The sequence below is a fragment of the Zeus faber genome (genome assembly GCF_960531495.2).
Source record: "Zeus faber genome assembly, chromosome: 4".
NCBI classification, from domain to species: Eukaryota; Metazoa; Chordata; class Actinopteri; order Zeiformes; family Zeidae; genus Zeus; species Zeus faber.
In genome coordinates, this window is record NC_137191.1 from 8,362,784 (window position 1) to 8,383,884 (window position 21,101).

At 45.7% G+C, this 21,101-nt stretch overlaps 1 protein-coding gene across 1 annotated transcript in view; it reads left to right on the plus strand.

Annotated features, from left to right (window-relative positions):
* The window catches only part of LOC307229259 (potassium voltage-gated channel subfamily KQT member 5-like), a gene marked incomplete at both ends in the record, with an annotated part of 102,130 nt that extends 81,382 nt beyond the window's left edge, over window positions 1-20,748 (plus strand). Inside the window, 12 exons of the mRNA XM_079999212.1 lie at window positions 4,537-4,712; window positions 5,579-5,704; window positions 5,923-6,033; window positions 7,070-7,165; window positions 8,257-8,351; window positions 9,554-9,580; window positions 13,459-13,685; window positions 14,915-15,026; window positions 15,959-16,090; window positions 17,018-17,125; window positions 18,855-18,981; window positions 19,510-20,748. Of these exons, the coding sequence (XP_079855338.1) occupies window positions 4,537-4,712; window positions 5,579-5,704; window positions 5,923-6,033; window positions 7,070-7,165; window positions 8,257-8,351; window positions 9,554-9,580; window positions 13,459-13,685; window positions 14,915-15,026; window positions 15,959-16,090; window positions 17,018-17,125; window positions 18,855-18,981; window positions 19,510-20,748 (2,576 nt within the window). The remainder of the gene's footprint in view (window positions 1-4,536; window positions 4,713-5,578; window positions 5,705-5,922; window positions 6,034-7,069; window positions 7,166-8,256; window positions 8,352-9,553; window positions 9,581-13,458; window positions 13,686-14,914; window positions 15,027-15,958; window positions 16,091-17,017; window positions 17,126-18,854; window positions 18,982-19,509) is intronic.
* Window positions 20,749-21,101: the final 353 nt, after the last annotated feature.

A 21,101-nucleotide genomic window follows, 5' to 3' on the forward strand; every position in this document is an offset into this window, starting at 1 on the left:
TCTGCCGGGCGCGATCACGGGTGTGGCTGCCCTTGACTTTTATCTCGTGCATCCATGTGTACATCGACAGACGTCAATATTTATGTCCAACGGTGTCAGGCTGGCGGTAATTAGCTCATCCATTACACAGGGATGGAAGCAATTTCATCTTAAGTGCTTTGAGCAGGTGATTTGTCCGGCGGAGTCGTTTAAAGATCATTAGGACGCCGTCCCTCCACGGGGTACAGCGCTCCCTGGGGATTCAGAAGCAAACACAGCTGCTGACAACCTGGATGGATGCTGCCTGGTTCCCATGGTCTCGGTGCTGTTAATGTTGAGGAATGTAACGCCTGATTGTAGAGGGAAATAATGCCAAGGGCCCGGAGTACATAAAGATTTCCCTGTTACGTGCATTTGTGTGTGTGCGTGCATGCGTGCGCACGTGTGTGTGTGTGTGTGTGTTATTGTAGAGCGGCAACAGGGAAGTCATCTCATGTTGACGCGGCTTTTGTAGAGCATGGGAGCAAGGTCTTATTCGTTATTAGCTGCCTCCCTGAAGATACCCACGCACGCACGCACGCACGCACACACACACACACGCGCGCGCGCGCAAGCACGCACACACACACACAGGCACGCACACAAAATACCTTTTTTTATATTATTCGTCATTCGGTTTGTACCTCACGGCCAAATATTCAAGCAGGTCTTTGATAAAGGTGAAAAATTCCCAGATGGATAAAACGAGGAGATAAAACGATGTTTCCCGCACGTGGCTCAAGGCTCCTTCGGACGCCACTGTCTCTAATCAAGAATTTGCGGTCGGAAAAAAATAAAATAAAAATGTTTTTCTGATACCACCTGATATCACCCCATGTGATTTTTTTTTTTATTATTATTATTTTTATCCCAAACACCAAAATGAGGCAGAGAGAAAAGCGATGTAATTACATTCGAACCGCTAAGAACGGTGTGAAGGCAGAGGCCAGAACTTTGGGAGATTGCGATGAAAGGTACGGCGCATAAATACTAAGAACTTAGAACTGAGGACTGTTTGATCAAACCTTGTATTTGTGTGTAGTACAGCATCTCTTTTTGTTTTTCTCAAAAAAAGAAAACCAGAAAGAAAAGAAAGGAAAGTTACGACAAGAGAATGAAGTTGTTTTCTTTAATAATCATTTCACATTTTTTTTTTTTGTATTTGGGCAATTTATTTCCAATACTGATACTCGAGATTAGTTGATACCGGTACAAGCACATCCCTAACACACACATCCTGAAATGCATGCACAAACACACACACACACACACACACACACACACACACACACATCCCAAAATCTCCCCAAATCAGTGTAGTAAGAGCACACCAGCTTCTAACACCAGAACAAAGCAGATGGAGACTCCAGATGTGGAGTCAGCTCTGCCATAACACACGCATACACACACGCACACACACACACACACGCACACACTCACACATCATACACATAATCCATCCGCCTTTCAGCCCGACTACTGTAAATCTTCTGTTTCTCACACCTTGGAAGGATTGCTGTGATTTGGGCGGCAGATCGCGCCGTTAGCCCAGAAAGTCTGTTTCCTCCCGGCTGTCGCACGCCCTCCCCACGGTGATTTATAAGCCACGGGATACGACGCACACCTGCTGAATGTCACCAACTCCTCTCGCTCTTTTTTCTCCTCGCTCCCCTTTTTTTCCAGACAAGAAGAGATAGATTCCAATATAAAAACGGGGGAGAACTTTGACGGAACGGGCTGAAATAGACACTTGAGGGTTAGGGTTTCACGTGTCTCGGATTGGAGATCCAATCCGGGAGAAAAAAAACAAAATACTTGCGGCCGTGCCCATGTGTCGTGTTTGTGTTGTTGTTGTTGTTGTTGTTGTTGTTGTTGTTGTTGTTGTTGTTGTTGTTGTTGTTGTGAGTGAATGGATTTCTGTCCGCAGGGAGAGTGTGTGTGTGTGTGTGTGTGTGTGTGTGTGTGTGTATGTGTGTGTGTGTGTGTGTGTGTGTGTGTGTGTGTGTGTGTGTGTGTGTGTGTGTGTGTGTGTGCGTGTGTTTCTGTCTGACAACGGGAGTATACCGAGATGGTCCGAGGCGTCGGGTGAGGCGGATTCTATCGCACAAAGACTCCGAGTGTGTTTGTAAAATCGAAGAGAAACAAACGAATGGAAAAAAAACCCTCGACCCGCGCCGGAGCCGTCTCCCCATGGGCTACGGCTCAAAGATCTTGATTATTACGGACTGTGTGGAAAATAAAAGCCCTCGTGGAGCCGTGTGTAACCGAATGTATTCCGCGCCCCTTTGTTGCGGTCTTGGCCAATTACCTGTTTTTCCGGCTTTCATGTTTGTGTCCGTACGGCGGCTCAACGCGGTATCTAGGCAATGCGTGAATAGAGTCCGCGTTACGCTATTGTTGTGGCCCCCACGGCATGTTGCTCGTTTTTTGGGGGGTTTTTTTCCGCCGTCTTTGTGGAAATAATACGCCGCTGTGTGGGCCGAGGGGGGGGGGGACCCGACAGGAGCCACCGCCGATGCCTCCGTGCGATTGTTTTTGCGAGAGAAGGAGATTTAACATCCAGATCAATATCAATGAAGTGCAACGCCCGGAGGGCGTCGGCTTATCCCCTTCGGCGGTGCTTATGTTGTTTTTTGTTTTTGTATAACTCATTCCTCGGTGCGCTCGAGTAATACAGAAATGGGTTCTCCGCGCGCCCGTCTGGGTTGCGGTGGTGGGGTCCTTCGCGTTCACGTGATCGATACCGAACTCAGACGATGCAAACCGGAGGAGAGCGCCGCAGAGCGAGATGAATGTGTAAAATAAAGACGAGTTCTTACCTCTTTCCCAAAAGAGGGTATTCAGCGAAAGCGCTGCTGGTATTGATCGTATGGCACGCGGTTATTGATATGATTCCTTTAATCCAGAGTTTATATTTTGTGTCAAATTGATGATAATCTTCCTGTTGCCATCCTGTTAAATGGATCACCTTTATAAAGTGTTTTTTTTTTCTCATCTCTATTATTGGAGCAGTACGGGGTTTGGTGTCTTGCACAAGGACGACTTCTTCACATCCCCCGTTCAGCAAATATCCCAGTGGTTTATAGGCACGGCTGAAGTGGGATTTGAGAACATGAGAACAACAATCAACAACCTGTCATGGCTTAGTGGTGTGACGCTTGTTAGGGAAGAGGGTTTCTCAAAGCTCCATCACCGAGTGCTATGTTTTCACCTTGTTTTACATGTAAAAAAAAAAGCAGCAAACAATAGGATCCTCTCAGTTCTGGAATTCCCTTCAAAGCTACAATGGGAAAGGTGGACCCCGCCACCAGTGGATGTACTGTAATAGCATATATATATATATATATATATATATATATACATACTGTATATACCAGAGATACACATGCATAATGCAAATGCATTGAACGGCTGTTTGTTAGCACCAGCTAAGACACAGGTATCACATATGTGATCTTTTTAAACAAAATAATCTCACGGATTACCACTTTAACCAATAGATTACATCCATGTTTACACATCAGCACAAACTGGGACGGAAGAGAATTTGAAGAGAAACTCAAAACCTCGCTAACTACTCTTTTATTTAGATTTATTATTTTTATTCTTTTATTTTTGTTCACCTGTCAGCATGCTTGGCATACAACACAGAGTACGTATGCCATTACAACTAGGACAGAGCTGGTCTGTAAGTCGAGTTCAACTTCTCAACCTGCAATGCAACTCTTTATTAATTCTTTAATAATCAAGATATGCTGCAATAACTCTGTCCTGTGGACGACCTGTAGGATGACAAGACCACAGCTTTTTTTTTCTTTTTTTTTTTTTCTTTTTTTCAAGACCACCACCAACCCCCCTCTTTGGAGAACCATCTTACCATGTTTTGGTCTTAAAACAACTAATCATCATTACTACTCCAAGAGGGGGAGAATCACCACAGGTGGGACAAGTAAACATAGAACCAAACAACAAACAAACAAACAACATGTACCTGGAAAAACATAAACATACAAACATCGGATGACATGTCTTGACAAATCATAATTAAGTCCAGGAAAACTGGAACAGCAACTGTTTCACGTGGCACACGTGTGTGTGTGTGCGTGCGTGCGTGCGTGTATATGTTTGAGTGCACGGGACTTATTAGTTCTCAATTAGTTCTGGTGTACGATCAGTCAGATATAATATACCGTACCCCATGCACGCACGGCCCAGAGGAGTATAATCCAGTCTCAGAGAGCGTCATGGAGACCTTGCACCCCTGAAGTGCACACATACAACCCACCCCCACGTGCAGGCACAAGACGTTCAGCCGCAGGCACAGAACCCGGGGCCGCGGGCACCAGGCACGGACCACGAGGCCCCGGGGCCAGGTCCAGCGCCAACAGACCGACTACCTACTGGCTACTCTTTTAAAATGATCAATTGAATGGAAGAATTACAGATGGGATTTAGTCGTGGTCTTCGGGTAATACTTCTTGATTTTTTTTGGTGTTTCTTCCCCCCTGCGCCCTCCAGACATCATAGTGCTGATTGCCTCGGTGGCCGTGGTCTCCGCCGGCAGCCAGGGAAACATCTTCGCCACGTCGGTGCTGCGCAGCCTGCGCTTCCTGCAGATCCTGCGCATGGTGCGCATGGACCGCAGGGGGGGCACGTGGAAGCTGCTGGGCTCCGTGGTGTACGCACACAGCAAGGTGCGCGCACACACACATACACAAAAAACAAGCCCTACTGTAATTAAAGCAACAGACCGCAGGATTCAAGCAAAGGTCATGCATTTTAATGTATTTGTTTATTTGCAAAAGACATCTGCTTTTGCAAATTGTGTGTGTGTGTGTGCATGTAGGTGTGTGTGTGTGTGTGTGCGTTTTGTTTTTGCACTTCAGGCCACACTAGCTGCATCATCTGCAGTGTCAGGCCGGAAAATAAAATGCGTATGATTTATGTGCTGTATCTGCTGTAATATAAATAACATATTGTTTCGTTTATAATGGGATGTAATGAGGTCTCATGTTGGTACAGTATTGTGGTTTCACTGATGAAACATGAACACAACAAATGGTCCATAAAATGTTAATACAGGCAGGTATTCTGCATTAAAACAAATGGGGTTTTCTTTTTCTCACACTGGCTCAAAACCACATCTGTCATTTTTACATAGTGGGAGTAAATATAAAACAAAAGGACACAACAACCCCTTACAAACAAAGTGTGTTTTCAATCTATTTATATTTATCGATAAAGTCACACACTGTTCTACTATTGTCCAGAATGGATCATCCAGTTAAAGCTGACTTCCTTTCAACCTCCTTTCTCCTGAAAATGTAAAACCCCAATGTTCTCACATTTTATGGCACTGACCTGAGAACTCAAGATGCACTTTCTATTAATTTTCTCACAGTAGACGTTGGTGTGGCACAAAAAAGTCTCTCTCATGGGCTTTTACCTGCTCAGTCCAACTTTTGAATTTATTATTTAATATATGTTGTTCTAATTTCCTAGTTTAGATGCAAAGATTTTTTTTTTTCATACCTTTTTAAATCCCGGTGTCGCCCCCTAGGAGCTGGTGACCGCCTGGTACATCGGCTTCCTGGTTCTCATCTTCTCTTCCTTCCTGGTTTACCTCGTGGAGAACAAATTCAACAAGGAGTTCGCCACCTACGCCGACGCCTTGTGGTGGGGCACAGTGAGTATAAGTACACGTATTCCAGTCAAAGCCAAATAGAAAATTGGCCCCCGTGTCACTTCCACCTCCAGCGTGTAAAGCCATCAGCTACGGCTGAGTGGCAGGTCCGGGGGAAATGGAATGACATCAATGTCTCAGGGCCCCGAAAAAGGCCCCGGTTGTGTGGGCAGTTGGCGGAGGTGACATTTTGGCGCCGGCTTCTCTTTGTGCCTCGGCAGATCACCCTGACGACCATCGGCTACGGGGACAAGACGCCCAAGACGTGGACGGGACGCATGCTGTCCGCTGGCTTCGCGCTCCTCGGCATCTCTTTCTTCGCCTTGCCGGCGGTAAGTGACCTAGTGACAGAAAAAATCAATATAAGAAAATATACAGAATATACAGAATATACAGAATGGGTTTCTATGCACAGGATAAATTTAATTCCAAATGGCAGTAATGTTGCTAGTATTGGCTGTGGCTATAAATCTGAATATAATATAAACTGGATAATTCTGTCCAAGATGAATAAATATGTATGCAATAATAGGGGCTTGGATGAGTAGCTCTAAATGTTATTCTTCAATTATTACAGTGTCTAACGTTTTACTTACTTGCAATTCACAGTATGTATATATATATGTACTCTACCTATCATGGCACTTGGTACCACAAGTTACCATAGCAACAAATAATTTTACGACTAAAATGTCAGGAGCATGGATTTGACTAAGCCGATTACATAACATATGCTGTCGTGATTTTTGAGACGTTTCCCCTTTGATGTTGTATTGCATCATTTTGCAGTTTTCGTGGCCGATGCCCCTGCGGTTCAGCACCAAATATTCAGAGTGCTTTGGAACTCTGTTCATTAGTTGATGTTTTCGTTTCAAAACTCACGTTTCAAAGTCCTAATCGTCAGAGCTCTTTGAGAGCTGACACATAACACTAATAGCATTCTGCCAATAAACCTGACATGTCTCAGAATGGCAGCTGCATTTGTAATGACTTTAAACTACTTTAAGCTCCGTAGAGACTGCCGATGGATGGGTGGATAGAAAATAAATAGCGTTAAAAATGAAATATTGAATGAAATATATATTTTAAAACATTTTCCAAAAAATTCTTTCAAAATATATTTAGTGAATGAGAAGTGAGCAGAGAATGTTTCATAATTTGGGGTGAAGTAAGCAAAGTGAGCTGAAAGGACGCCAAATGTTGGATTTTAAAGCAATTTTAAAGATTGTGATAAAATATCAACTTTTATTACTGATAAGATGAAACAAAAATACATGAGACACTTGGACCTGATCTATGGTGTCACCTTCAAGGAGGGAGTTGAAGGTTAAGCAGAATAAAATAATCATTTTCCCTGTTCCGTCTCAGGGTATCCTGGGCTCGGGTTTTGCACTGAAGGTGCAGGAGCAGCACCGACAGAAGCATTTTGAGAAGAGGAGGAACCCGGCCGCCTGCCTCATCCAGGTACACAACGTCTGTGCTCCCCTGGAAGGACAGGACCAAAATGCACCGTTCCCCGGAGGGAAGGCAGCGAGAAAGAGCACACCCAGATATCACAGCCGGGTTCTGCGCTCACATTCTGCTGAATTTTTGTATGATTTCAAGCCCCTCTGTATTTAAATTTGATGAAAAATGATGTTTATCTAAAGTTTCCACATCTAAGGCGAGAATAGTAAGCTAACCTGGTCAGTTTTGTAATTTTATTTTACAAATTATTATTATTATTATTATTATTATTATTACTATTATTTTTTTATTTTTTTATTTTTCTATTAAAAAAAAAAAAAAAAAATGTTTGAATATCGCCCTTAATGATTTGATCACACTGTCTCGTTTGTGTTGGCCCTGATGGATTGTCCAAAATCATTGTAAACCGACATTCCACTCTCACACTCTGGACGCCTCTGCTCTCTGTGAGGTTCTTCACCATGATTTCCTCCCCCAAGCCCATGGATATATATATATATATCCATCACTTTTTCCTCCGTGCTACATTATCCATGAAAATTGCCAGTTTCAAAAGTCCATTATCTCACCTTCCTTCCTTCCTTGAACATTTTTCCTCCTGCCTTCTTTTCCATCTCCTCCATCCTCTTCCCCAACACGCTCTATGTTCTTCCTCGCCTCTCCACTTCTCCTTCACACATCTCCCTCCTCACCGCCTACTCCCCCATCATCATCATTCCCCCCTCCCTGCCCCTACGCTGTCCCAGGCGTCATGACGTCTTTACTCCACCGAAGTCTCCAGGCCGCACCTGGACGCGACCTGGAGCTACTATGAGAGTTTTCTGCCCTTCTGCAGGCACGTACCAGGCCTGACCTCTGACCTCCGGCCTCCGACCTCCAACCCCGCCCGCGGATGCGTGATGCTCATGTCGTTATGTTTTCACTAATCAGATTTTTTGATCCTCCCTCCTCCTCCTGCTCTTCCTCTCCCTCCGTTCCTATCTTCCCCTATCCCCCTCTCTTTTTCTCTCTCCCTCTCTCGTTTGTTTGCTCTCCCCCTTTTGTGTGTATCTCTCCCTCCTCCCCTGGTGTGTGTGTTCTGCATGCAGTGTGTTTGGCGTAGTTACGCCGCTGATGAGAACTCGGTTTCCATTGCTACGTGGAAGCCTCACTTGAAGGCGTTGCATACCTGCAGCCCCACCAAGTAGGTACATCTGCTGCCTGAGCTTTTTCTGCCAAGCAGTCTATTTGTATACTTTTTCCAAAAATATACTCTATATATAAAATTATTTTTGTTTGAATTGAAAATTTTTTACTTTTTTTCGTTATTAAATGTTTTACTTTATAATTTAAATAAATAAATAAATATATAAATTGATATATTGTATTTAATTTAAAGTAGTGAATTTCATGTCTTTAATTTCTATTACATTTTTTACTTTATTACAAATTAATTAATTGATCTGTTTGTTTTATCATTCACCCTTTTCTTAAGAAGATTTTTCACATCTGTCAAAATCGCCAACATTACCAAGAAAACCTTCTGATCTCGTTTTTTCTTTAAATTTTCGCTGCTGCTCTGTTATTGATTTAGTGTTTAAATGAGCATCATACGTATGAATCCATTGTGCTCAACAATCGGCCGCCGACTTGAGACTTTCTGCGGCGTCGTTTTATGACAGTAATCCCGGCTTAAATGAACCAAAGGAGCTCCATTGAGTGTGTAGCTCTTCTCATTTATTCAATTGTATTTGGCAAGAATAAGCCATGGCGTCTTTAAAGACATGGCACAGGGAAGTGTCACAGGCTAGGTGTACATCTTCAGCCTTGTATTGCAGCCAGGAAATATTAGAAAAGCCAAATGCTAAATACAGCACGCAGCTTTATATAGACTGCAGTACAAAAATAGCAGCTGTGTTAGTCATAAGGCACAACAAACACACACGCACACTATAACACGTGCACACACACACACACACACATTCATATAAATGGGATCACTGTGTGGTGCACCGGAGAGACTTAAAAGTGATTGCGTGGACAAATCCTGTTTGTTCATATTCATTAATCCCGGTTCCCGCCGTGAGGGCCTTCCTTAGTCTGCCATGCAGAATTGCGTTGAAGTGCATGTTTTGGTTTTTTTTTACTCGTTTTTGAGTAATTTGAGTCTGGAATCTGTCGAGCTCAGCTGCTTTGCGGTATGTTGTACCGTCATTACTGTGAGCGTCCCCTGATCTCCACTGCATTCGGTAAATGAAACGGACGCCATTGCAATATTACAATTACGCTACAAAGACCGTGTCGCCGCTATGACTTGAATGTTGTGAAAAAGACCATTTCCTAATATCTGCTCTCTCTCTCTCTCTCTCTCCTCTATTCCCTCCCTCGCACCTGTCAAACCCCAAGAAAGGAACAGGGGGAGTCAGCCACCAGGTTTGTTAAGCTCCTTTTTCAACTCTCACACTGTGCTGTGCTGTCACTATGGTAGAAACACACACACACACACACACACACACACACACATCCAGCGTGATCAAAAACCCCGGTACTGGGACCCGCCCGCGTCTCCAAGCACAAGGAGCTGTGACTAGCGCTAATGGAGACGGAAACACTGTGACTCGATCGGTTGTGCTTCGTCTTCCATCTCCCCATCAAAATAATTAATAGAAATTTCCACACGCTTTTAGTCGTGTACGTTGAAGTGCATTTCTAAAGGTTGTGAGTGTGTGTGTGTGTGTGTGTGTGTGTGTGTGTGTGTGCGTGCTTGTGTGCATGTGCTATTTAAATCACCCGATTCTCATAAGATTTGACCAATTTCCATGTTAGGGGTTTTTTTTTTTTGCTGACGTCATGTTGTGGAATTGTTCAAGGGAAACGGAGGAATCAGCAACAAGCATGTGGTGTAATACGCAATTACACTACACTAACTCAATGTGTTTTCTGCGGGAGAAAAAAGGCAACGGCATAAATAACACCTCAGGGCGAGATGGCTTTTTTTTAGTAATGACTGCAAAGAATAAGGCGGAAAAAAGAAAAGAAAAGAGAAAGCCTCGTCTATAAAGTGGACGAGTTCATTTGGGAGAACCCTAGAGGGCGACGCGCAGCGAAAGCAAATTGGACGCGCACGTCATCGACGCGCTTCTTACGATGTTTAGCTCCAGAGGTTTTACAGTCATGTGCTCCGAATTATAGAGCTATTTCTCTTCTCAAGTCCCAAATGCGGCGAGTCGTGTGTGTCTGTGTTTGTGGGTTTGCGTGTGTGTCTGTGTGTGTGTGTGTGTGTGTGTGTGTGTGTGTGTGTGTGTGTGCATTTCTGTGTATGTGTGTGTGTGTGTGTGTGTGTGTGTGTGTGTGTGTGTGCGTGTGTGTTTGTGTGTGTGTGTGTGTGTGTGTGTGTGTGTGTGTGTGTGTGTGCATTTCTGTGTATGTGTGTGTGTGTGTGTGTGTGTGTGTGTATGTTTTGTGCGCGTGTGCATGTGTGTGTTGTATGTGTGCACGTAAATCAGAAATATAAAGTACCTATAATGTTTGAAGAGTAGTTAAATGCAGATCAAATCATTGTATGTTTGTTAGTTATACAAAACACAATGTGAAAAAAACATTGCATAAATATATTTCGCAATCAACTAATGACAACAAGGGGGCGAAGGAAAAAAACATGGCTTCATCAGTGTTTGTGTTCAGCGTTTTCTGCGTCTTGACTCCCCCAGAAAATCCAAACATTTTCAGGGCAGTAATAAGAATAATAATAATAATGACCTTTATTTGTATCACACCTTTCATAAATCACTTTTCACAATGTGCAACTCAAAGGGCTTGACACAAATACAGCACATTAGAAGCCAATTAGATAGTGACGATAAAAAAGCCAAGTGAGATCAGATGAGGTGACATTTTATCACAGCAGCAAAAAAAAACAACAACTGTGCAATCGTGCAAGAAATGCATTTCAAGAAATATACACAAAATGCATTTAATACAAATCAGTCAATATTTTATTGATTATTTAACGCAGGTCTCCCCTTCTCCTGTTGGGAATGTTACGCCCAAACCTTGGATCAGGGATCATCGTGTAAAGAGTAGAGTCGTCGTGCAGCAACGCGTGCGTTTGGAGATGACGTGGCGGCACGCGGCGCATTCTGCCTCTCGTTGCTGAAGAATCTCAGCAGAACAAAGTCGCCAGCGTCAGCATCCTCTCTCTCACTCTCTCTCTCTCTCTCTCTCTCTCTCCTTCTCTCTCTCTCTCTCTCTCTCTCTCTCTCTCTCTCTCCTTCTCTCTCTCTCTCTCTCTCTCTCTCTCTCTCTCTCTCTCTCTCTCTCGCTCTCTCTCCTTCTCTCTCTCTCTCACATGCGCTCGATTAAAAAAACACAATGAGAGCACAACAAGCAGCAAAATCATTAAAAGGAAAAAAAAACCCCAAAAAAAACCTGTTGTTGTGGCAAGACTCCTAAATCCACAGAGGGCTTAAAAGCTTCCGCCCCGATTCGGTCGCCGGCGCGGCCCCCGGCTAAACCCCGATGCTCAAATGAGGGATATCGACGCAAAGCGCCTGAGTCACCAAATTGCAGGGCTCGGCGCTCGCTGGCAAAGACGCTCATTTTCCCTTCACGCGCGCGGGACAGGGGCGTGTCCCGTCGACTCGCGAAGGTTTCTCGCCGCCCGGCCTCACACTGAGCCGCCGGGGTGGGGGGGTTTTACCCCACGCCCCGACTCGCCCCGGCGTGCGCCCGCGGCGCACAACACCATTCAAGTCCAGATCAAATAAATACATTTCATTTTTTGCTCCCCTTTCCCCCCTATTTTTGCATCCTGTAACTCACCGTGTCTCCATCTATCTATCTTGGTTTTTTTTTTTTAGTAAGGCTCATAGTAGTAAACAGAAGCTACTGAGGAGGTGTACCACTTGGAAACATAGGTACACAGCATCCACGCTCAGCTGTCACGTGGTGTTTTCTTTTCTTTTGGGAATGCCGACTAATTCTCAGTTGCATGGGTGAGCCAGGGGAGGCCGGGGAGGGCACCCGGGAGGAAAAAAAGCCCCCGCCTCCGCCTCCGCCGCTTTTTAAACCCGGCTTCCTTTTTTTTGTCATTAACGTGCTGCTTCCTTTCTTCTGGACTCCGTCTGCCTGCGCTGCTGCATCACTGCTGCCTGTCGCCTCCCGGCTTTGACCTCCGCTGCTCTCAGACTCTTTACAGTTGTTTAGTAACCTCCCCCGCCTCCCCCGCCCCGTCTTTCGAGCGGGGCAAAAAAAAAATGCAAAGACAACCCAGCGTCACAGGCCGGTACAGTACATACAAAAAGTGTGGCGGATACCTGGTTGCCATGGTTACCCATTCACTGAACAAGCTATAGCTACACGTTTTATCACATTTTTTCATATATATAGTTTTTATCTTTCAAGGGTGCAATTTTGTTGATTTCTTCGAAATATCGTCTCTATCTTTTTTGTCGTTTGGAAAAAATTTGAACGGTGTGGCGAGAACTATCTCCTGGTCCCGCTGGCAATTATGGGAACGCACATTTTTGTCGAAGGTTTGAAAAGGTTGAGGCCGTCGGATGAACGGGTCACGGTGGTCTTGGGTAGACAAACACAAACTGCACTCACCTCTGTATTTAGAGCCAAACCGTAGCGTTCATTGATATTTCACGTCCATAGTCGTCGTAATCACCATGTTAGTCTTGGTCAGGTGAACAGTCAGCCATCTTTGTTGCCTGTACAGCGCCTTTGCATGATCCCAATATGACTCCCTGCACATCATGTTTTAGACCTTTACTGTCTTGTGAATCCACTCCACAAGAATATCATATAACATATGCATGAATGATTCTGTGATGTAACTACATCAGAGGTTACTCCTCCAAAATATTACTTGACTATTAAATGACTTAATGCTTATTGAAACGACCCGGCAGCCCAAGAAACTCCAAGTGAGGAAGAAGGAACACCGTGCGGCTGAATTGACTGTGATAAGCTTTTCTGCATTTTGTACCAAGCATCTTCTATGCCGCATGCTGCTCACCGAAAAAAAAAAAAAATCCTCCACGGAGTCCCGTGCTCTTTAGAGAAGAGGAATATCTGAATGGTAGCCCATGCCACGGCGGGAGAATAACTCCTTCTAGCGACAGCATTTTGTCTTCCCTAACCTAAATGTCTAACAAACCCCACCCCACCCCCACCCCCAAAAAAAACAAAAAAACAAAAAAAACCTGCACTACCGCTTTCCTATCCTCGCTAATACAGAACGTATCCCCCTGTCCGCCCCTCCCCTCCCCTCCCCTCCCATTGTTCCCATCGATGATGGCCTCCAGCCAGAAGCTGAGCTTCAAGGAGCGGGTGAGGATGGCGAGCCCTCGCGGCCAGAGCATCAAGAGCCGGCAGACGTCGTCGGTGAACGACCGGCGCTCCCCCGTGGCGGCCGAGCCCGGCATGGAGGGCACCAGCCCGGCCAAGGTCCAGAAGAGCTGGAGCTTCAACGACCGCACCCGCTTCAGACCCTCGCTGAGGCTGAAGAGCCAGTCCCGCTCGGCCGCCGATGGTGAGGAAACTGACGAAGTGCCAATGAAGTCATTCAGAATTATTGCCGTGGTCTTCTTTGCTTCTTTTTTTTTTTGATTCAATTTTGCTTTTTTATGGAATTTGTCATCTCGTCATTAAGTGGAAGTTGGTGTTTTCAACTTCAATTGGCTGTCCACAGTGATATGAGCAGGAGCAGGATTTGGGTTTAATCAAACATTCAACCTTTTAAAGTTATTTTCTTATTGTCTTATATTTTATTTATTTTTCTTCTCTTAATGCCTTAATAGTTTTTAATATGGGACCTGATGCGGGGTGAAAAGTGAAAGTAAAATGTGTAAATATGTACTCTTATCAGTTATTTAATTTGAATAATTTGCTCCCTCTGGTCACGCAGCAGAAGAACCCACGTCGTGTGGTTCTTCCCAGTATTCGTCATAAATACATGACATACATCCACACCGCATGGGTGAAATATTTATTGTCTGAACCGTTCTTTTTGTCTTGATATTTCTATTATATCATACTCAAATCAAATCAAACTTCATTTATCGAGCACCTTTCAGGGAAGCAAATGCGGTTCAAGGCACTTTAAATAAAATAGACAGATGACAAGACACTAATTGAGAAAATAAGTATTAAGTACATTAATAAGTACAATTAAGTACAAATAGTACATTAATACAAATAAATACATTTAATTTTAGTCAAATTTAATTAAAACACAGGGCATATAAATAGAAATAAAATACAACTAGAGAACCACTCCCTATAGGAGCCAGGCTAAAAACTCATACATACTGTACTGTACGCATCTAATGGGACCTTAGATTTGATAACCTGAGGTCATAGATCTATAGTAACAGACAGTATTGGGTTGGAAAATAGAGATATGGCTCAAAGCCTTTCTACACCTCCTTCATCTCTCTGTCTCCAGAACCCAGACCACCGAGCCCAAAGCCATTAAGATGTTTTTATTTTCATTGGTCATAACGACACAGGACGCCTCCCTTGAGTAACTCAACTTTTGAGGTTGCCGGAAGCGCTGTTTCCCCAATTTCACAGGAGCGAGATGAGCGGCTTCCCTCTGCAGCCTCGTGTCGTCCTAACACGGTCCTCACGCTGCCTCTCAGCACCGTCCCAGTACCGGCCATACAGGACGGAACAGAGGGCTTTTTTTTTTGTTGTTGTTGTTGTTTCTTCCCAGCACCCTCCCTGCCACAAATTCCCGTCTGCCCGCTTTCCCTTTAGCGGCGGACTCCAACATGGCGGGGGAGGACGGTTTGGACGACAGGGGCTGCCACTGTGAGATTTCCGTGGAGGACCTGCTCCCCCCGGTCAAGTCTGTCATCAGGGCGGTCAGGTGAGGCCTCCAACAACAACCGTCTATTTTTCCTGCCTGCTCACCGCGCTGGGATCGCGTTCCAACACTTCACAGCTTGATTGAAAGAGCTCAAGGGATTAAATCGGCGGGGGGGGGTTCTTCTTTTTTTCGATTATTTTCGGCTGTCTTTGGTCAGATTGGACAAGAGAGCGCGAATGAGTTACTGTGTCCCGACGCGTCTGGCGGCTTTCACCGGTGCGGCGCAGCTTTAAGCCGAAACCTGGCCAGGAGAACCGCCCTAAGCTCCGCTAAAGTCCGCTGAGGCACGCACGTTGCTGTCACGCCCAATATTAGAAAGATCATTTTGGCTCTGCCCACGTAGCCGCCGTTCTGTTTCTGCCTTTGAAGGACTTGCAAATCCCAGAGCGCCCCACCCCAACCCCCACCCCCACCTTAGCCCCAGATTTAAACTGTCCGTGTGATTATCCAACCTCGCACATGCACAAAAGAGCCAGCCGAGGCCCAAATCGGAGCCTTTGACGCCAGTCTCGCTTTGGGCACGTCCGTCCCCTCCATCCCATTGTCCCGCTGGACGCTGAACTAATGTCACACACACACACACGCGCGGACGCACACGGCCACACGAAGAGGTTAAGTCAGCTGTGAGACCATCTCCAACAACCAAACAGAAGACTGATTTAAGAAACTGATCAAATGTTTCATCAGATGCCGTGAATTTGCGCTTTTATGCGTGCATTTCAACCCCCCCGGCGTTTTTGGGGGTTTTTTTTAAGCAAAAATTACATCTTGCACTTCTTCCCACAATCTGCATCACCGGCTCTACAGCTGGGGGTTGAGGGAAGGAGGCTCCGCGGGTCACCAGCATGGACTGTTTCAGAGCGCCCCCCCGTGGCCGCCGTGTCAACTGCCTTCACTTCTCCTCTTCACCCCCCGCCCCCCCTCCCCTGCAGGATCATGAAGTTCCATGTGGCCAAGAAGAAGTTCAAGGAGACGCTGCGGCCGTACGACGTGAAGGACGTGATCGAGCAGTACTCCGCCGGTCACCTGGACATGCTGTGCCGCATCAAGAGCCTGCAGACCAGGTAGGAGCCCAAACAGAACAATTTCCTTCCATCCTTTTTTCTTCATTTTATACCATTATAGTAACCCTATGATAACAATATAATCCACCTTGTGAAGAACAACCAATTATTGACATTGGATATTGGAACCTAAAAACTCAGCAGGTCATTCAGTTAATTTGCCTAACCCCAACTGATGTAAAGTCACCCAATCCAGATTCTGATTGTTGCAACATTTCTAACGTTGAACCGATTTATTTTCTCTCTGAATCTGGAAACGTGATTGTGAAAATCTCATAACTTTAAAAATTGATTGCCATCCGCCCCAATAACTGTGATCAGACGATTATGTTATGATAAATCTGACAGCTCCACTCAATATTTCGACAGTTTTACCGACTTTGTTGTGAGGAGTTTGTCACAGTGCTCGTGAAAGATGTCAATAACAACCAGGACATTGAGCGTACTATAAGGGATTTGGACATTTGGACTCCTGTGTGCCTTTGTGCATTGTCGATAGACGTAAATGGTAATTAAGCATGATGTCCCTCTATAAATAGTACCATTTAACACCTGATTGAAAGTATGATGCATCAATATTCGTTTTCATGTGTGTCTGTGCGTATATTTGTGTGTGTGTGTATGTGTGTGTGTGTGTGTGTGTGTGTGTGTGTGTGTGTGTGTGTGTGTGTGTGTGTGTGGGTGAGTGTGTGTGTGTATATGTGTGTGTGTGCATGTGTGTGTGTACCTGCACTGTCTTATATCTGCACGTGTGTGTAATGCGTGTGTGTATTCCCGTCATGTGTCGTGCTAATATGTGCGTGGGCGTACATTTCCCCCACGCCTTCGCGTGTTTTTAAATGCATGCCTGTGTGGGTTTGTGTCTGTGTCGTGCACGTGCACCCGTGCAACCTCCACTCCACCGCGCTCCCCATCTGCTCCCCACAGGCTGGACATGATAGTGGGCCCGCAGCCCCTGAGCAGCCGAGCCAAGACCTTTTCCTCCCCCTCGCTGCCCGCCTATTACAGCCAGGGCAGAAAGAACTCCACTCAGGGGTCAGAACAAAGAGATGCTGAATGAAGCAGCTTATTCAGGGTGTCTGCAGGTCCTTAAAACGTCTTGAAGGGTTTTTCAATTCATTCTTGCAAACATTAAATGAAAGCCTTCAAAATGAAGTCATTAAACGGTCTTTAAATGGGAATTTATGAGTGCTCAATTCCGACATGAATATATCGTCTGATTATGTGATTATCTATTTATTCATATATTTGTTTATTTATATATTTATCGAAATGTAGTTCTGTAAAAGTGAGTCAAGTTGCATCAGGGTCAACATTTCTGATGTTATATAAAAATAAATAAGTCATACATACCCGCTACACTTAATTGTTCTAGATGAACCCAACTCACTTTATAATTACCTTCATACTTACCTGTGGAGATCACGCCCCCGCAAAACATCCTTGTACTTAACTGAAGTTGCCTGTGTGTGTGGGGGGGTTAAGCGTTCCAGTGCTTGCTCTCATCATGTATCTTGCTTTCTGACCTGAAGGAAACTGTTTTAATAACAGTTTATTGAATCATCTAGCTCTCCACCAGCTGTGTAGTACTAACCAGTAATGCTCTGTTGAATACAAGAGATGATCCGTCTAAAAATTATTCAGTTTCACTCTCGGACACCTGCAGACACCTTGCTATTGCTGGATTGTTTAAATGGGTTTTGCATGCATCGCTCTTCTCTCACACGACCTGCCTTTGGTGTTTCTGTCCAGGGTGAGAAATGACGACCTTTCAGAGTAAAAACACTGTTTTTTTACCAGTTCATCGGGAGGTCAACAGTGAAAGAACGTTATGAATTCTCACCCTGGTGGCTTCATGTATCGTGCATGCCTAACCTCTATGTGATAATGATGCTACTCCCTCTTTGGGCCCTGTTGTCTGTGTATTTTAATATTTTCTTCAATATTTTTGATGCTTATTTTTCATGGACATGTTGGTCAGACCTTTGGCAAATATTACTTCATTATTATAACCTGGTGAACTAATCCTACACAGCACTTTAAGCTACACAAAATAATAATGTGCTTTTTCTAAACATCCAAACCCAAGCTCCTCTGAGCAGTTTTAACAAATATCATTATCATTGCATGGTATCCCATGCAAGGATACCTACACCTGTTCAAAGTCTCCACTCAAGTTCACTGTTGAACCTCACTGGATTTGTTGGAAGCATGGGAGAAATTATAATGATTATAACAATAATCCTTCAAAGTTACGTTGTTTTCTTCTATTAAGGAGCTTTTTAATCAGAACCATGCTCGGTTGACGCCTTGTCTTTTTATTATTATATTACTGTTCTGCGTAGTGTAGACAATATGGTTTGGAAATTAAGTCCCCCAAAAAATCGAAACCTTAATAATCCAGTGATGGTATACGGTATAACCTAAAAAGTATTATTTTTTCAGTCTGTGGTGAAAGGTGGAGAAGGAAAGTGCATCATTCATTTTGTGCATAATATTTTTTGCTTTCTTCTTTTCTCTGGGCTGCCTGGTGCACTTCCTCTGTTGTGCAAGTCTCTCCTTTCTTTTGACACTAACATTTAATTGTGTGTGTGTGTGTGTGTGTTTCTGTTTCTGTTTGGATGTACATGGATACATGTGTTTTGTTTGTGTGTGTGTGTGTGTGTGTGTGTGTGTGTGTGTGTGTGTGTGTGTGTGTGTGTGTGTGTGTGTGTGTGTGTGTGTGTGTGTGTGTGTGTGTGTGTGTGTGTGTGTGTGTGTGCAGAGTGGACCAGATCCTCGGGAAGGGCCAGATCCCGTTGGATAAGAAGATCAGAGAGAAGCTTCTCTCCGAGGGCGACCTCCTGGAGGACATGAGCATGCTGGGCCGTGTCTGCAAGGTGGAGCGGCAGGTCAGTGAGAACTCCCATTCTGTCCCTGCGTCCTATTTACAAAACACCCAGTGGCGGAGAGCAACAAAGTGCACGTACTAAAGTCATTTTTTTCAGTTCAATATGTTCACTTTTGGAGACTTTTGACTCGTTCTCTACATTTCAGTAGGTTTCTATACTTTTTACTTTCTAAAAAAGTTACATTATTTAAGTTTAAAAAAAAAAATCAGAGGAGTATTTATATTTATATATAAATGAAGATGACTCCACCTTGACTATTTAATCAGGATCTGCATGAGCAGTCGTCTGCATTAAAAAGGTACAATAACACTTTATGCCGTCTGGTATGCTCTGTTATATCAGGGCACTTTGACTAGAGTCATTTTGTCTCAGGGTATTTGTACTTTTAATGAAGGGAAAGGTCTGAGCACTTCTTTCACCATTGCTAAAGTCAGTAATAAACATCAGCTTTCCTCCATTCTCCCCTGCGTATGTGCCTCTCGCTATTGTGTTCCCTCCTTTCTTCCTCCCGTCTCTTCCCCATCCCAGGTCCAGTCCATTGAGTCCAAGCTCGACTCGCTGCTCGACATCTATCGGCAGGTTTTGCGTAAAGGCTCCTCGTCGGCGCTCACGCTCTCCTCTCTGCCGCTGTTTGAGCTGGAGCAGACGTCCGACTACCAGTCGTCTGTCTTCAGCAAGGACCTGTCGTGCTCCACGCAGCTCAGCGGTGGCGGCGGTGGGGGGGGGTCCGCCCCGGGGGGCTGCGCCCCGCGCTCCTCCAACACCCACCTCTCGCGGGGGGGGCTCCACCTCATCCTGGCTCCGCCCAACGAGCTCAACCTCAACGCCTCGGCCTCCACGCCGCCCTCCGGCCTGGGCTCCTCTTCTTTCAGCCCGTCGCCGCTGCCGCATCACCACCACCATCACCACCACCATCACCGCCACCACCACCACCGCGCCCAGACGCAGCCCGAGACGCCCGACGGGGGCGGCACCGATGAGGCGCTGGGCAGCTCCCCGCCTCTCCTCACCCCCAACAGCATCCCTAGCGACGGAGGGGGAATGGGAGATGGAGGGTTCTCGGTCTTGACGAGGCTTCCGCCGCCTCCGCCGCCGAGCCGAACTCTGGGCCCCGGCAACGGCACCTCCAGGTCACCGAGAGACTTATGTGGAGGTCTTCAGGGCCGGAGCGAGGACTGCAGCATGGTGGACGACTTGGGCCTGGACCTGGGCCTGAGTGTCAACAGCAGCGGCGGCATGCTGAACCCCAAGGAGGAGAGCTCCTGGAGGAGGCACATGAGCCTGGAGATGGAGCCCCTGGTGCCCCTGGGCTGCTGCTCGGGCCCCAGCCAAGTGGACCGGGGCCTGGGCAAGTCCTTGTCGGTGCAGGATCTGATGCAGGGGGTCCCGGGCGTTCCCTTGGATGATCGTCACAGCCTCAGCCTCTCGTCCTCTGGCCCCAGCACCGGCAGTGACTCCCCCGGGTTTCCCACCGACAGCCGGGTCCCTGGGGGCGGAGAGGGCAAAGGCTGTGGGGGAGGCGGCACAGGGGACGGATGGGGGGAAGAGGACCTCTTTATCGCTGACAGGGACATGGAGACCAGGGGGTTTGACTTCCTGTCTCAAGGGGCAGCGGAGACCCGCTTCTCCTCAGAGCTGCTGAGGACAGGGGTCAGGATGGGCGTCGGGGCCCGGGGCTCAGACCAAAGCCTGGTCAGCGGTCACACTTCCACGCCCTCAGCCGACAGCACAGAGTCCCTGAACATACGGCACGTGCGGCTAAAATAGCCGCCGTCGCACCGCCCACTCAAGTCTCCAGACACGATTACATTTTATTCTTTTTTTTTTTCAAGCAGAACGGGCGGGGGGGAGGTAACGAGGTGGACTTTCGTTGCTCATTTCATGTTGATTAATTTTAATGAAGAATATAGTATTTTTTTCCTTCGTACCTGTTGACCATACATGACATATCATTGCATGAGTTATTCTTTTTTTTTTTTTCAAAGGTAAGCCTGCTACATCCAAGACAAAAGAGGAACGTTAAAAGGTTGGAGATACTGAGCATTTGACTCAAAAGCACCACCTGACAAATTGGTCCTGAGAGATTGACACGTGGAACACTGCATGAACACTGCATGTTT